Source organism: Durio zibethinus, chromosome 13, assembly GCF_047325235.1.
Source record: "Durio zibethinus cultivar Kanyao isolate XHJ-2024 chromosome 13, ASM4732523v1, whole genome shotgun sequence".
Lineage (NCBI taxonomy): Eukaryota > Viridiplantae > Streptophyta > Magnoliopsida > Malvales > Malvaceae > Durio > Durio zibethinus.
Window position 1 is genome coordinate 24292623 of NC_143174.1, and position 14622 is coordinate 24307244.

At 32.9% G+C, this 14622-nt stretch overlaps 2 protein-coding genes across 3 annotated transcripts; one reads left to right on the forward strand and one right to left on the reverse strand.

Annotated features, from left to right (window-relative positions):
- Positions 1 to 4486: 4486 nt before the first annotated feature.
- LOC111304231 (serine/threonine-protein kinase PBL35-like) lies at positions 4487 to 8434 on the reverse strand. Its single transcript, XM_022900758.2, has 6 exons — positions 7967 to 8434; positions 7070 to 7389; positions 6826 to 6961; positions 6445 to 6578; positions 6226 to 6349; positions 4487 to 5398 (listed from the first exon to the last, which is right to left on the reverse strand). The coding sequence occupies exons 1-6, from the start codon at positions 8079 to 8081 to the stop codon at positions 4944 to 4946; spliced, it is 1284 nt and encodes a 427-aa protein (XP_022756493.1). The 5' UTR covers positions 8082 to 8434; the 3' UTR covers positions 4487 to 4943.
- Positions 8435 to 11982: 3548 nt separating this feature from the next.
- On the forward strand, positions 11983 to 14473 carry LOC111303284 (uncharacterized). 2 transcript variants are annotated; one of them, XR_002691737.2, is made up of 6 exons: positions 12122 to 12442; positions 12581 to 12752; positions 13406 to 13620; positions 13772 to 13945; positions 14121 to 14262; positions 14362 to 14473. XR_002691737.2 is itself a non-coding variant. In XM_022899419.2 (5 exons), exons 1-5 carry the CDS (start codon positions 12272 to 12274, stop codon positions 14205 to 14207), a joined length of 819 nt encoding a protein of 272 aa, XP_022755154.2. In that variant the 5' UTR covers positions 11983 to 12271; the 3' UTR covers positions 14208 to 14473. The 2 variants fall into 2 exon arrangements, 1 of the variants encoding a protein (XP_022755154.2); XM_022899419.2 differs by having other exon boundaries at positions 11983 to 12442; positions 14121 to 14473.
- Positions 14474 to 14622: the final 149 nt, after the last annotated feature.

Below are 14622 nucleotides of genomic sequence, written 5' to 3' on the forward strand. Positions count from 1 at the left end.
TGTATTTATATTATATAAAATATTTAAATTTATGTATCATATTATGTTTTTATTTTATTAAATTTATATATATAATTATTATTATAATTTAAATCGAATCATTTTTTATTTTATTTTTATATTATATTTATATTATATCATTGTATTATATTTTAAATTATAAAATCAAAATAACAAAATCAGAATATATAAATAATACTGTTTAATTAATTCAAATTTAAACATTTCAAATCTGTTTTAATTAATTATATTATTTATTATTATACCATTTATCACCTTACTTGAAATTGTCGTTTTTGTCACACATGTAAAATATATGGTGGTTCAAAAGTATAAAAATAATTAGAAATGAAATAGAAAAAAAAAAAAAAAGCCAAAGTTTCCTAAGAAGCAAAAAATGAGAAAAAAGTAATAGGAAGTGGCACGCGAACTTATCGCCCAAAATCATGTGTGTGAAGAAGGGCCCTTTTTATAATAATTATTTTTTACAGTTTCCAAAATCTTCGAGAAGAAGACAGACTGACCTGAGTAGTGACTGACCCCTACCTCTTTCAAGGAGCGTGTTCCCTAGTGCAGGCCCAAGGCATGGCTCTTTTAGCGCCGGTGTCTCCGCTTTGGCTTGTTGGCAATTGGCAAATCTTGCCTCTCGCGTATTCGCTAACTGCTATGTGCTTTTTTGCGTGAAATTAAAAAAAAAAAAAAACTTTATACGTACCTCTTCTTTTGGAAGCTTCTTTCTAGACAATCCCCTTTGCTGACATTCTGCGCTCCTGTTTCCAAGATTCCGCATCCAATCCCTCTCCCTAATGTTTTAGTTTGATCTTACGTATAAAATATTAAAATTTATATATTTATATAGTAATTATATATATTATAATTTATATAGATATCAAAATATAATATATATTTTAATTTTATTAAAAATTTAAATCATATCATTTTCATATTTTATTTTTATATTAAATTTATATTTTAATTTATCAAGTTTAATTTTAGTAACAATCTCTTTTTTTTTTTCATCAATTCTACAATTTTGTAAAAATAATTATATAAATTAATTGAATTAAGTCTCATATTTATATATATATATATATTTTTTTTCAATATATACTAGCCATTATATATTTAGATTTGTTATAGGTTGTACATAAAAGCCAACTATCATATTCTCTCCTTGGCCATATCTGTTATAGGTTGTACATATAAGCCAATGCAAGTATGATGCAGAAAGGTGGGGTGTTAAAATAATGTAGAAGGTACAGTCTAAAGGAGTTGTTTTTGGAAGGGTTTTTTTTTTAAGGAGAATATTTTCAAGTGCATGCGCAAGAGAAGGAGTTTGATTTTAATTGATTACAAACTAAGCATGGCAAACCCTAAAAAGTAAGTTTTGCTCCCCTTCACATCATTCCCCTCATCTTCTTCACCTCCTCATCCCGAGGCAAAACCTCAGGCATGTTATAACATTCCCTAAATTCTAATTCCATCTTCAACTCAAACCCTAATCTCAATCTCAATCTCTTTTTCCTCAGCTATAGTGTCTTGTCGCCCCCACAATCACTCTCTTAATTCTTCTCTCGTGCATCAAATAAAGTTATATAGTTGTTTCTTTTGTTGACATATTGATCACAATCTTATCGTCGCATGTACCATATTTATGTTGTCACTTTTTTTTTTCTTTCCAGAATCCTAATTGAATAAAACCTTTTGAAAAATATGCATGCCTTTGTTTTTTTATTGTTTTTTTTCTGCTGAAAACTTTAAGGTTTACGGACATGGACTGTAAACAGAAGAATGTGCTTTGTTTCTCATTTTCCTAAATGGCTACATGTTATGTCTTAGTGCACCCAAAAACATCACATTTTACTAGTTCCCTTGTCTTGGTTTTGGATAATTGGTTTAGGTGGTTTTTCCTCTGATGTAATTTCTATTATCCCATTCTTTTTTTTTTCCCTCATAATTATTTTCATTGGCTAGACACATTAATAGTTTTGCATCAAATTGCCTTGATTTTGACTCAATTCAAGGAATAAAAATCATGATTTTGAGATCCCACTTTTGTCATTATCATTCCCAACCACCAACAAAACCACCTTCTCAGGCCACCTTCTACTCCATGAAGCTAGCCAGCCATATCTTTTGCCCTACCAGGGTCACTGAGAAAAGATCAATTTTATTGTCATGGGGCCATATCCAAGACTTTTATTCAAGTATTTTTTTTCCCTTCTTTTTGGTTGATAAGTTCGATATACCAGGCATGCAAGTATATAAAAGCTCCAAAACCAGCTCTTTATCATCGTGGTGTATTTCTCGTTGCATTCATGGATGATCATTTAGGAGCTTTATTTTTTATTTTTTCTCTGCCTTTTCTTTTTTATTTTTTTTCACCCCATGAGAGAAATTTGCAGCTGGTTGCTTGGGAAGCAAAAAAAAAAAGAAAAAGAAAGCGATGTTGGTGAGGTTCAATCCGAAGACGGATTTACACGCATGGATTCAGTTGTAAAATACGATCTCAGATTGAGCCGCGCCAATATCACTTCCCATAACTCTTCTAATTTTGCTTTCCAAACTCACCCTCATGTTGTTTAGATAAGTATTTATAAAATTGATTTCTTCACCTTTGGCTATCCTTACAGCAGGAACTATATATCACTGGTTTTCAGGTTTCTTGATCTTGGAGTGATGAGACTCAGGTATGACTACAAATGCAGAGCTTTTTTTCTTATTTTCAATGACGAATATTCAATTATAACTGCTGCAAAAAGGTTACTTAATTACTATATAGCATAGATTGCACCATCTTGTATATAATTAGAAGTACATTAGTACAGATATATATATATATATATGTATATTACAGTAATTTCGTAACTGTAGTAAAGATAATTTCACTGTTTCATTATATATCCAATAAAGTAATTGACCTGTTTATTACATTACATGAATATATATATATATATATATATAACAGTAATACTAGATAAAATTTGATGCTACAGTTTCAACCGTATATTGATGAGGTCACTTTATTTCGTGTTTCTTGAGTATGGAATATTGGTATTTGGTGATGATATTGTTGAATGGTACAGTTATTATGGTTTTTTTTTTTAATATATAATAGGGTATTACTTTTTAAAAAAAAATCTTAATCTACCTTTATCCCTATCCCTATCTGCTTAATTAATTTATCTGAAGAGGACATTAAGTTCTTTCAAACTCATACCTTCCAAAAGTTTATCGATATTCATGCCATTTGAGTTAACACTTAGCTGAGACTATTATGTTTTTAAACCTTATAAGCTTTGTTGCAAATTAAGTTTTGATTCTCCTGTATATGATTACCATGAAGTTAAGAGTAGAAATGTCGGATCAGTTTTATATTTCATGAAATATAAAACATTTGCCGTGATCCGTCTGTCAGGGTCATCCATTAATTTGCAGATATTTGGTTCTGAAAATCATTTCTTATATACCAGAAGCAAATTTCTTACTTATATATGCAATCATTTAACAATTTTCTTCTTGTAAATGACTTGTTTAGTCCAATTTCTAACATTGAGCATTGAGGAACATGACACAGTCATAAAAGAATTTAAACGGAAATAATCTATAATATATATAAGTAGATTTAGCAGAAGAACAAATCATGGATAATTTTTTAATTAATATCCTGTTCCTAATTTTTGGTTTAACTCAGAGTGTTTGACACTAAAAGGGATGGTTAACTTGGTTTGTCTTATTCTTGTTTCAGTGCGTCTTGGCCTGTTGGGTAGTTCACAACTTAATTTCCTCGTTTTCTTTAATCAAGTGTTTTTTTTTCTTCTTTTTTCTCACATTAAAACTGATAGAAATTTTAACATCGTTTGATTTGTATGAGTCCTCTTATAGTAGTATTAAAAAGGTAAATCTAAATGATCCTGAATCAAATTAAATTAGTGCAAGAAGGAGTACCCAAAGAAGACTTCAGAGGGGAATATCCTGATGCAACTTTGAGAAATGGAAATGTGGGTATGCTTAAATTTTGTTGATTTAACTATATTATATGTTTTCAAATAACAAAATATTTGGTGATTCAGTCTTTGTGGAAATGATTTGCAGAATAAGTAAAGCTCACAAAGATTCCAGATTGAATGTGCTATGATGTGAATATGCATTTGTAACTGTACAATTGCACTGTCCTCTTTTTGGAAGTGATTTTCAGAATAATTTAAAGCAGGGAATCTTAGATTCTAGTTTGAAGAGCTCAGCTGATGGAAACATACATTGTTCACAGATTTTATTTGTTCTGTTTAAAAATAATAGTATGCTTTATATATATATATATATATATATATATATATATATTGCTTGAAGGTGATGTGCTGGTTTTGCTGCAAATAAGCCAGTGGCTTATCTTGGATCAAATAGTTAGATGCTATATTGTTAAGGGGAATCAGGCTGAGCTTGTGGAGGTGCAATTCATTTGTAGCCAGCGGCTTTTATGAGTTTAGACTTAAGTTTAATGCATAACTTAATCCAAATTCCAATCATGTAAGACCGGCTTTAGTACATATCTTAACGGGATCCAATGAGGATATCAAATTGAAGGAAACTCTCAACTTAAAAACTGTTAATTCTAAGACAGGACACGTAGATTTGAGGAAAAGCATAGTGTCAACGGGGAACATACTGCAAAACTCAAAGAAATTGACATTCAGGTGGCTGCAAATACCAATATCCGAAATGGGAGGTTTGATCCCGCATTCATGGTTAGATCTCGTGTAAGGTTTTAAAGAAAAGGAAATTTGTTTACCTCTTCCAATCCTTCTGCCTCTAGCAAATTTCCAAATCCCCAAAATTGTACAAGCCTGAAATATTGTCTTCACACAATGGATGGTAAGACTGTGGCATCCCAACCTCTGTTTGGTTTGACATTTGAGCCAATAATGACAGGGACTGACTATGGATCATTTGCACCCCTGTTTGCCTGTATTCAAGGGAGAATCTCTGATGCTTTTGGATTGAGCATTGGAGAGTTGCTGAGATCCCTCTGGTTTCTTCTTACGTCTCCCTTGTTGAGACAGACGAGAGTGATTGGATAAGATGGCAAGATCGTTAAGATCTTGCAAAGGAGTGAGAACTTTCACTACTTCATCCATTGTAGGACGGGATTTCGGGTCCCTATGGAGGCAGTTGTGAGCTAATTGAGAAACTTTCTGCACCCCTTTAAGAGAATAATTCAGCTCCAAGCGGGGATCCACCAGTTGGCAAACTTTTCTCTTGTCACCTAAATATGGTCTAGCCCAAGCAACAAGATTCTGCTCCCTGCTAGGGCGCTTCTTGTCCATTGATCTTCGGCCTGTCAAAATCTCAAGTAATACAACACCAAAGCTGTAGACATCACTCTTAGATGTCAAGTGTCCTGCGAAAAAGATCCGAAGTTGTACATATAATCAGTTCTCCGGATTTTTGCATGGTGCAGAAAACTTGAGGACCAAACAGGCACAGAAGCAATCAAAATACAGTTTGCAAATCAGGAACTCTCAGTGCAAATAACACTATAACAATCGATCAGCAATCAGCATGAACTATTAAGCTTGATAGATGCTTCCATATCATTGAAACATTCTCCAAACTAACAGATAGAGTGGAATCAGATAGCTCAAGATCCATTAGTTACAAAATTTTGGTTAAAGCAATAAAAGGTACGATGAGTTGCAGAAATTCCTTCTAAACTTTCCTAAGGGAATGTTGTTGCAGATATGTAACATATTTAGTGTACATTACCTACTCTACAATTTTTGGTGATTCCATACTCTATTTATTCTCAGGTAGGTCTTTTAGTAATCTGATAAAGAATGTCAATTTCGTTATAGAATGTTAATTTGGTGATTTCAGCAGTGCCTTAGTTGCAGTATGACCATCTGGATGTGGTTTCCAACTCTGCTAATGATAATTGAAATGAGAACGATATGTCTGACCTGATTTTAACAACCGGCAAGGTTTATGGTCCAAAACTAAACCAGATACCTACTTGCTAGACATTTAGATTAGTTTTAAAGTATGTTCGGGATACTGGTGCAATGCAGACCAAAGGGGCTTCCACCGCACTGCAGCCCCTAACAGCAGTGGACTTTGCACTGCACCACTATCCCGAAGGGGTTCTTAATGTTGAGTTCAAATTTCCTTAGAGAACACTAGAGCTTTAAGCTTTCAGTTAGTTCAGATCATCTTCCACAACTATAATACCTGTCATAACATACTCTGGTGCAGCATAGCCATAGGTTCCAACAACCCTAGTAGAAACATGTGTTTTGTCTCCTTGAGGACCAGCTTTTGCTAGACCAAAATCTGAAAGCTTTGCATTATATTCCTGCAAAGGAAATTCCATATCAGTGATTCCATAAAACAAAGGATATCTTGAAAAGGTTGGTATAATTACCTAAACTAATTCATCAACTTACATACCGAATCGAGTAAAATGTTGGATGTTTTAAAATCTCTATAAATGACTGGCTCTGGACCACCATGGAGAAAGGCCAATCCTTTGGCTGCCCCAAGTGCAATCTTAATCCTATTGCACCATGGAAGAGGTGTTGTCCCTTTGCAAAATTAGCCAACAAGGCAACGTCAGTATTTCTTTCATTTGAACTTATATAAATATGCTAGAATGGAAATTCCCACAAGGGAGAGCCTTATTAGTAAGAAGGTACAATGCAAACTAACAGAGTAACAGTCCTTGAGGACCACTTCAACACAGGATCTTAACTTAAAATACCAAATTGGAGATTAAAAAAAAAACTGAAACTGAGTTGAAATGACAAAAGGAAAGAAAACAGTGAGACTCACTTCTGAAAAGATGGTTTTCAAGACTTCCTCGAGTCATAAATTCATATACAAGCAGCCGCTGGTCATCTTCAATGCAGTAACCAATAAGTTTAACAAGATTAGAATGATGAAGCTGTCCAAGGAAATCAACCTCAGCCTGCATTAAAAGAATCATCCAATGTCACACACCCAAGTTTCAGTAACTTACCAATAGTCTCTTCAACATTAAATCTACTAAACCCAAGGCACATATTTTTCTACTAACCACCCATTCTCTATGGCCTTGAAGACCATCTGGCTTCAAACTCTTGACAGCAACTGTGATCCCTGATCCTGGTTTTGCTGGTGATGTCCCATTTTCCTCTATCCATCCCTTGAAGACATAGCCAAAACCACCTTCCCCAAGAATGCTGTCAGGTCTAAAGTTTCCTGTTGCAGATTTTAGCTCCTGAAAAGTAAACCGGAGAAGCTGGCATGGAGATTTGTTATCTGATGGTGGTGGATCAGGATTCTCAGATGAAAGGTAAGCTTCATTCGGAGGGCACAGCTCTCTATTACTAGCATTTAGATATCTTGTCTCAGTAGCTGCATACAGAGATTGAGAATAACGTTTCTTCTTTTAAATCATAATTCGATAATAGCTAAAGGAACAAAATAAATTCCATTTTATTTCAGGTTAAGGCTTAATAATAAGAAAAGAGTAATTCTTTTGTCAGTAGAGAATCTTTCAGTGAGGATCTGAATTACAATGAATTATGCAAGCCAAATTCATCTTGGTTGGAATTTGGAAAATTGTCAGATATCAAGTGGAATAAATCAATCCCCCTTCTTCCCTGTAAAAAGACAGTGCCATGATATTTAATGACCCAGTGAAAATGATATTAGCTGCCAACAGATTAAAAAATTTCTCACATTCACTTCCCACATAAACCAGCTGAGATTGTTTAAAAATCCCATTTTTAAACTCATAGGACTCAGGAAAAACTAATCTTTTTGCAAGAATCAGAAGAAACATAAGTGTCAAAAATATAGAAATCAGCTGCAAAGAAATAAATGCCAGGAACAAAAGAAAAACCCATTAGTATTTTCAAAACGAAAAGGCAAAAGCTAAAGAGAAAGGGACACGTATATATTAATAAAGAGAAGAAACAAAGAAGATTACCAGCATCATAAACAAGACCAGTTCGAGGAATTGAGTTATCAGAGTCACGAGACGCAGAGGACTTGCAAACGCCGCGTTTCAAGACAGCCCAACAACCATGGTGGTTGTCATCCATGGAAGAGCAATTAGAAGTGTTAGTTTAGTTACTTAAAAATAAAGTATATGTTTCATGGGATGTTTCTATAGTTGCATGAAAATAACAAGGAGAAGAAGAGATCATTGGCCATAGGGAGAAAGGAAAGGAATAAGAAGGGGGAGTTAAGTCCAGAGAGGAAAGGAATGAAGCAGGAGAGAAAGAGAGAGAAAAGAGAAGGGAAAGTATTGTTGATGTTGTTGCTGCTGCTGCTGCTGCTGTTGGAGATTGCAAGCATCATCTTCACCAACGTCGCAGTAAAATGCGCAAAAAGAACTTTTTTCCCACCACCTTTTCTTGTGGGGAATGGCCATTGCCTCCCTCGCTCTTTCTCCTTTCTCCCTTTGTAAGGAATTTTGTTTTAATGTCGCAAGTTTACCAAAACAATGGTGCATAGATAACAACAATGTTATTGCAATTAAAAAAAAATTCACAAAAAAATAAAAGCCTATGAAAACCTTGGGAAAATGTAAAAAATATTTGTTGATCTTTGGTTAGTAATCTTTATATACATATTTATTCTCTTGTAAACCAAATAAATCCATTATTTTTGTTTGATAGTTTCAATCATAATTTGACCTTGAAATACAAAACATGCAAGATTTTCCAAACAAATGACATAGACTAGTAGGTCAGCAACTATTTTGTTTTTGCTTTATTAATTAGGATTGAATTGGAAAAGAAACATCTCTCTCTTCACTTATCGACTAAGACTCACCACTTACAATGATTCAATTCCCAAATGCATAATACCCACATTGTAGTTATATCTAAAGTCATTATTTAGTGATTGCAAAATGGAATGAAAATGAATAATTTTGTTGTAAACCCCTTTAAAACTTGAAATTAGAAGAATGAAAGTAGAGTTGGTAATTTAACTCGTAACTGTTGAGTTTTAACTTGATCCAATCTTATAAGATCGATTTTTTTTTTAAATCAAATTTTAGATCAAGTCAAGTTAAGTATTTTTAAAAAAAAATTTTGAGATCAAAGTCAGGTTTTAAGCAATCCTAGCTCATGTAGACTCAATATATATATTATTTATTTATTTTATATTTATATATATTTATTTATATTTAAAAAATAATATTTATCAATTTTGAACCAAATTAATCGTGAACTTAAATATATGCAGGTTGGATCAAGTTCGAATATAAAAAAATATTTTATTATTGGATCAGGTCGAGTTTAAAATAAAAAGATTTCATTCCAACTCAACTCGTTATCATCTCTAAATGGAAAGTTTTAAATATAAAAAAAATAAATATTTTATATCTTAGAACATAAGTTCAAAACTAAACTTAATAAAATCTCTTAGGTTTTCTCTCACTAGTTTTCTTTTATATATTAGAATAGATATATATCTCTGAGTTTTTTTAATGAGTGTTTTAAGAACACTCTTTAATGCTAATTTCATTATTATCTATAAAATATTTTTAAATTAATGCAATAATTAATAATTAATTTCATGAACATTAAAACAATAGGAGAAATACATTACTTAGCTGTATTTATACCATCCAACCTAGGCAATAAGATATGTAATTATATTTCACTTAAAATATTTACATTGTATAGAAGGTTATTTTCATCAATAATCTAATTCATTAAAGAATTATCCTATCTGATTTGCTTTAAAAAATGGAAGCAAAGGGTGATTAAATTAAATTATTTTCACTTAAAATTTGTGTCTCTTTCTTTCTTTTATTCTAACACCTTGCCACCTTAAATTTTTTTTTTTTTAATTTTTCGATGTTCAATAATTATTTTAAATTTTGATTAATTAAAAATTAAATCGAATTGAATTTTATAAAAAATAATTTTTTTTAAATTTAAAATTAAAATTTTATTTTAAAAAATTAAATTCTTTATCACTGACTCGAGGAATATTGATTTGCCACCTTAAGCTTTGGCTGCCTAAAAACTTCCAAAACAAATAAAAAAGAAAATATTTTGCCTACATGGAGTTTGCGATAAGTACGATACTGTACCCAAAAAGGTTTCCTAATCAAAGGGTCAAAAAAGTTTTTTTTTTTCCCACTAATTAAACAATTCTCGGTCTTTAATATTATTGTGTGGTCAAAGCTAATGGGAGGATAGTCAAGAGGGTATTTGAGTGCAATCCCACCACCCTAGGCTCTTTGTTTCTCTCTTTCATTAGGGCAAAATGGATATATTCCTATATGTATGTATAGATTTATAGAGGGAAATGAGATGCATATGAAGTCTCTTATTATAGATGGGCTTCTTTGTTCTATTGAAAGGGTTTTAGTTTAGTTTTTCTTTTTCTTTATAAAAAGGGAGATTTGATGGGAAGAGTTGGGGAACGAAGAGCTTGGTGAGGGGTCATTTCATCAACAACCAGCCAATATAAACAAAATGGAAGTCCACGATGCTTTGGGTGAAGAAAAGCAAATCTGAGAGATGAGATCCCTTTTCTTTTTTTTCTTTTGTTTTTTTCCCTACAATGCATTTTGCAACTTGCCAAATGTACTGTGTTGGTACCCATTGACCCCGTTAAACCTAAGTTTGGATTTTAATATTTTTAATACGAGATGATTGAGCTTGTCGTATTATCAATTAAATTTAAATATTTATTTAAATAAAATTTATTTAACATAAATTTTTTATTAAAATTTTTAATTATAATTATAATAATAATTATTATTATTTTTAATTTCACACCATTTCAAATGAAACTTAATGAATTGATCCACTACACCACCACATCTACGCTGAGAATAGTTTTTGAAAGACTGACCGTTGTAGCCCACTCAAGGTCATCGTATTGGGCAAGCAAGATGGATTTTGATCAAAACCATAATATCTAAGCTTACAGATTGAAGTTGCAACTATTCATTTGGCATAAAAACAAAAAAGAAACCATTTCTTTTCCTCATAAATAATACCAGAGGTGAACCACTTGTGCAGCATGGTTCGTTGTTAGGTGTCATCATCATGATGGTTTGTACAATCCCATCTTATTGGTGGGAAGATTGATAGAAAATAGAAAACAAAATCCCATCGATTGATATGAAGATGATTCTTGACCAGGTTCCACAAATCTTTGAAACTTAATTACTTATTGTGAACTGGAATCCAATTCCATTGCCAGCTCAATCAAGTACATCCTAAGAAGTATCTTTGCTCCCATTTTAGTTGCTACCAAATTAGTAATACATGACTTTAAATCATGAAAGATCGATGCTAAAAAAAAATGTCTTTCCTTTCTTGAATTGAATTTCAGAATGCTAGCTAGTAATGGACAAAAAAAGAATGACAGAAATCTAAATGACCAAACAAACATTCCATGCTTTTCTGACATTGTTTATATCAAAGAAAAAACATGCATGCCTAAGCTTATCAAGTATAATTGTTTATGTAATTTTTAATTTTGGTGAGAGAGTTGTTGATCGAGATGGAGAACATGTTACATGTATTATAAAGAAAATAATTAAAGGGTATTCGATCGAATCAATTAATTTTAAATTAAATTATTTAAAATAAAATTAATTGAATTATATTATATTATTTTTATTAATTGAATTAAAATTTTAAATTTAAAAATTAATTAATTAAAATTAATTCAGTCCGATTAATTTTTTATTAATTAAATAATAAAATATATTAAATCTTTTATATTTTAAATAAATTAAATAAAATCATCAAGCAGATTTCTATATCTACCGCCTTAGTTTTCTCCTTTCTGGGTAAGGCCTGGAGTAGCCTAAGGCTGGGCCATTGAAGTTCAGATTGAAAATGGCTTGTGTTTGTTTCTGGACCTAGACTGTCAAAATCTCCTGTAACGATGTCGAACTCCAATCGAAGTAAACCACGTGTCCCGTTCAATACCTTATGCTTGACGTGTGTAATTCGGAGTGGTGGGTTCTCCCACATCCATTTTTTTTATTTCTCCTGGCCGCTGCCTGTTTCCTCCTCCAGCCATGGCCACCAACAACAACGAAAATTTTTAAAAAAATCAAATTATTCAATTCCTCAAATGCGACAAATCAAATCCTAATTTTCTAAAATTCTTTTACTTTCTTTTTTCTTGAGATAAATCGAGATCGATAGGATCGGAGTTTATGTGATTGATTTTCGATATAATTTAAAAGAGAGGGAGAGATTGGGGAAAAAAACAAGGACAAAAGAGCAGGCAATTTGGCTGAAACATGTCTGCCATAGTTTCAGGAAAGAGATCTTTCTTTGAGGAATTGAGTGCGACATCTCCCGTTTCTAAGAGAATCCGTTGCTCTTCTCGTTTTGCTTCTTCTTCTTCTACGCCTCCCTCCTTGTTTTTGATCGATCAACTGATTGTTATTTTCCCTGAAATGGACAAGCAGGTACGATTTCCTTCTTTTTTTTTAATAAAAATGTTATTTTTAATTTCTGGGAGATGAAATGAATTTGAAAATTATTATTATTTAATACAGGAAAAGTTGTATCGGTCGTAATAATTTGATGAAATAATATGATTTTAGGTTCTTGAGAGAGCACTTGAAGAATGTGGAGATGATTTGGATTCAGCTATTAGAAGTTTGAATGAGCTTCGTTTAGGATCTGCTGCTGCTGCTGCTGCTGCTGCTGCTGCTGATGCTGATGATGATAAAACTGGTGTAGAATTAGAGGAAAATGTTCAACTTCAAGCGCAAGGTATGAAAAGAAAATCCTTTTTATTCAACGTTGATCACTCGAGATTGATGATATCCCTGACAGATCATGCATCATTTGGTTTGACCAAGATCTTAACTTTGTTTGGACTTTGAAGCAAAGAAGGTTTAGCTTTTTCTTAGGGAATTGTTCAGAAGACAACATGGAAATATGATAACCCGAAATTTTGTTCTTTGATTTAATGTAACATGTTTTAAATGAATGGTTTGCTTTTGGTGGTGTCCATGACGATAAGAGTGCTTCTGAGAAAGGGTAATGTGTAATGTGTAATTCACCTACAAAGGTTGGAGTTGGTTATCACTTATCAGTGAATGTCCCTCCCATGCCCCTTTTTGTTTTCTCAAAATAAAAATTAAAAAAAAAAAAAAATTGTGGAAACCTGAAGCTGACACAAATATACCATGCAATATGTAAAGCTTTCTTAGCAATTTGATCTGTGAGTATTGCTATTAACGTTACTGTTTATGTTCTTGCTTGCACCTTTTGTGTTATTTGGCTAGCCCAACAGGCCAACATTTTCCATGGATGAGATGCAATTAAAACTAGAATTATGACTTACATATGTTTTACTGAATTACCTTTTAGTCAGTTGGAATCACTAATTACTTAGTGAGAATAGCATTGTTCTGTTTTAGGTATAGCAGCTAATGGAGATGTTCCGACTAAGGAGCAGACGGCTCCAGAATTCTTCTTGATGGATGGTCCAGATTGGGTGGAGCTTTTTGTTAGAGAAATGTTGAATGCTTCTAACATTGATGATGCCAGAGCTCGTGCCTCAAGAGCACTGGAGGCTTTGGAGAAGTCCATTCGTGCACGAGGTGGAGAAGAGCTGGCCCAAAATTTTCACCAGGTTGGTTGTCATGGTTGTTACAGTTGCTAATGGTTATCTACTCTCCATTCCCTGCTGCACACCACATCCACACTTTTTCTTGGGTTTCAGAGGGGAAAATGAGGAAATGGTTGTTCTGAGGATGTTGAACTTACTACTTGGGTTGTTATAGGAAAATATGATGCTGAAAGAACGATTGGAAACACTTATTCAGGAAAATGCCATTCTCAAGCGAGCTGTTTCTGTTCAACATGAGCGTCAGAAAGAGTATGAAAATCAGAGTCAAGAGTTGCGGCAACTGAAGCAACTAGTGTCTCAGTATCAGGAGCAGTTGAGAACCCTTGAGGTTGGCCTCATGAACTAACTTTTAATGCACACTGGAACACATGCACAAACCGTGCATATGCATATGTAATCTATGTATCCATCCATCTTATTTTTTATTGCTACATGATCAAGCGTAATATTTTAGATTTTCCAGAATCTGATGAAAATTGTTTGATCATCTAATGCCCCAACAGGTAAACAACTATGCATTGACAATGCACTTGAAGCAAGCACAGCAAAGTAGCTCCATCCCAGGCCGTTTCAACCCTGATGTTTTCTAGTAATTCTTGGATATGGCTTTGCAGATGATTGTGGACAACCTGTTTTTGAATCCTAGTAAAAGTTTTGCTATCGATCTTTAGCCACTTAGAGTTTTTCATCTTCTTCAATTAATGTGCTGCCACTTGCATTTATTTTTTTTTTCTCTTTTTACAGAAGGGTAGGCTGCAGTTAAAAGACATGCTCTTGAATTTTTAACCAAATGCAACCATGTTCATGCTTGAAGTGGATATTTGATAATAAAAAATGTTGGTAGGCTTTATATCCAGACTTGAAGTTTTTATTTGTATCCACACATATGCTGTAGAAGAAGACATAACTCAGAAGTCTGCATTTTATCCTCATGGTCATGCTATCAAGCCACAAAAATGTTGCCTTTATGCAATTACTTGGAGAGTGAGTTTCTTACTGCCGTTA

Bases quoted from the DNA above. Each gene is read 5' to 3' on its own strand.
- LOC111304231 (XM_022900758.2), bottom strand. From the start codon at position 8,081: ATGGATGACAACCACCATGGTTGTTGGGCTGTCTTGAAACGCGGCGTT. The intron at 7,390-7,966 runs GTAATCTTCTTT...CTCTGTATGCAG, and splicing joins TGGTCTTGTTTATGATGCTG to CTACTGAGACAAGATATCTA. The intron at 5,399-6,225 runs GTATTATAGTTG...TCTTTTTCGCAG, and splicing joins ACCAGAGTATGTTATGACAG to GACACTTGACATCTAAGAGT.
- LOC111303284 (XM_022899419.2), top strand. From the start codon at position 12,272: ATGTCTGCCATAGTTTCAGGAAAGAGATCTTTCTTTGAGGAATTGAGT. The intron at 12,753-13,405 runs GTATGAAAAGAA...GTTCTGTTTTAG, and splicing joins TGTTCAACTTCAAGCGCAAG to GTATAGCAGCTAATGGAGAT. The intron at 13,621-13,771 runs GTTGGTTGTCAT...GGGTTGTTATAG, and splicing joins TGGCCCAAAATTTTCACCAG to GAAAATATGATGCTGAAAGA.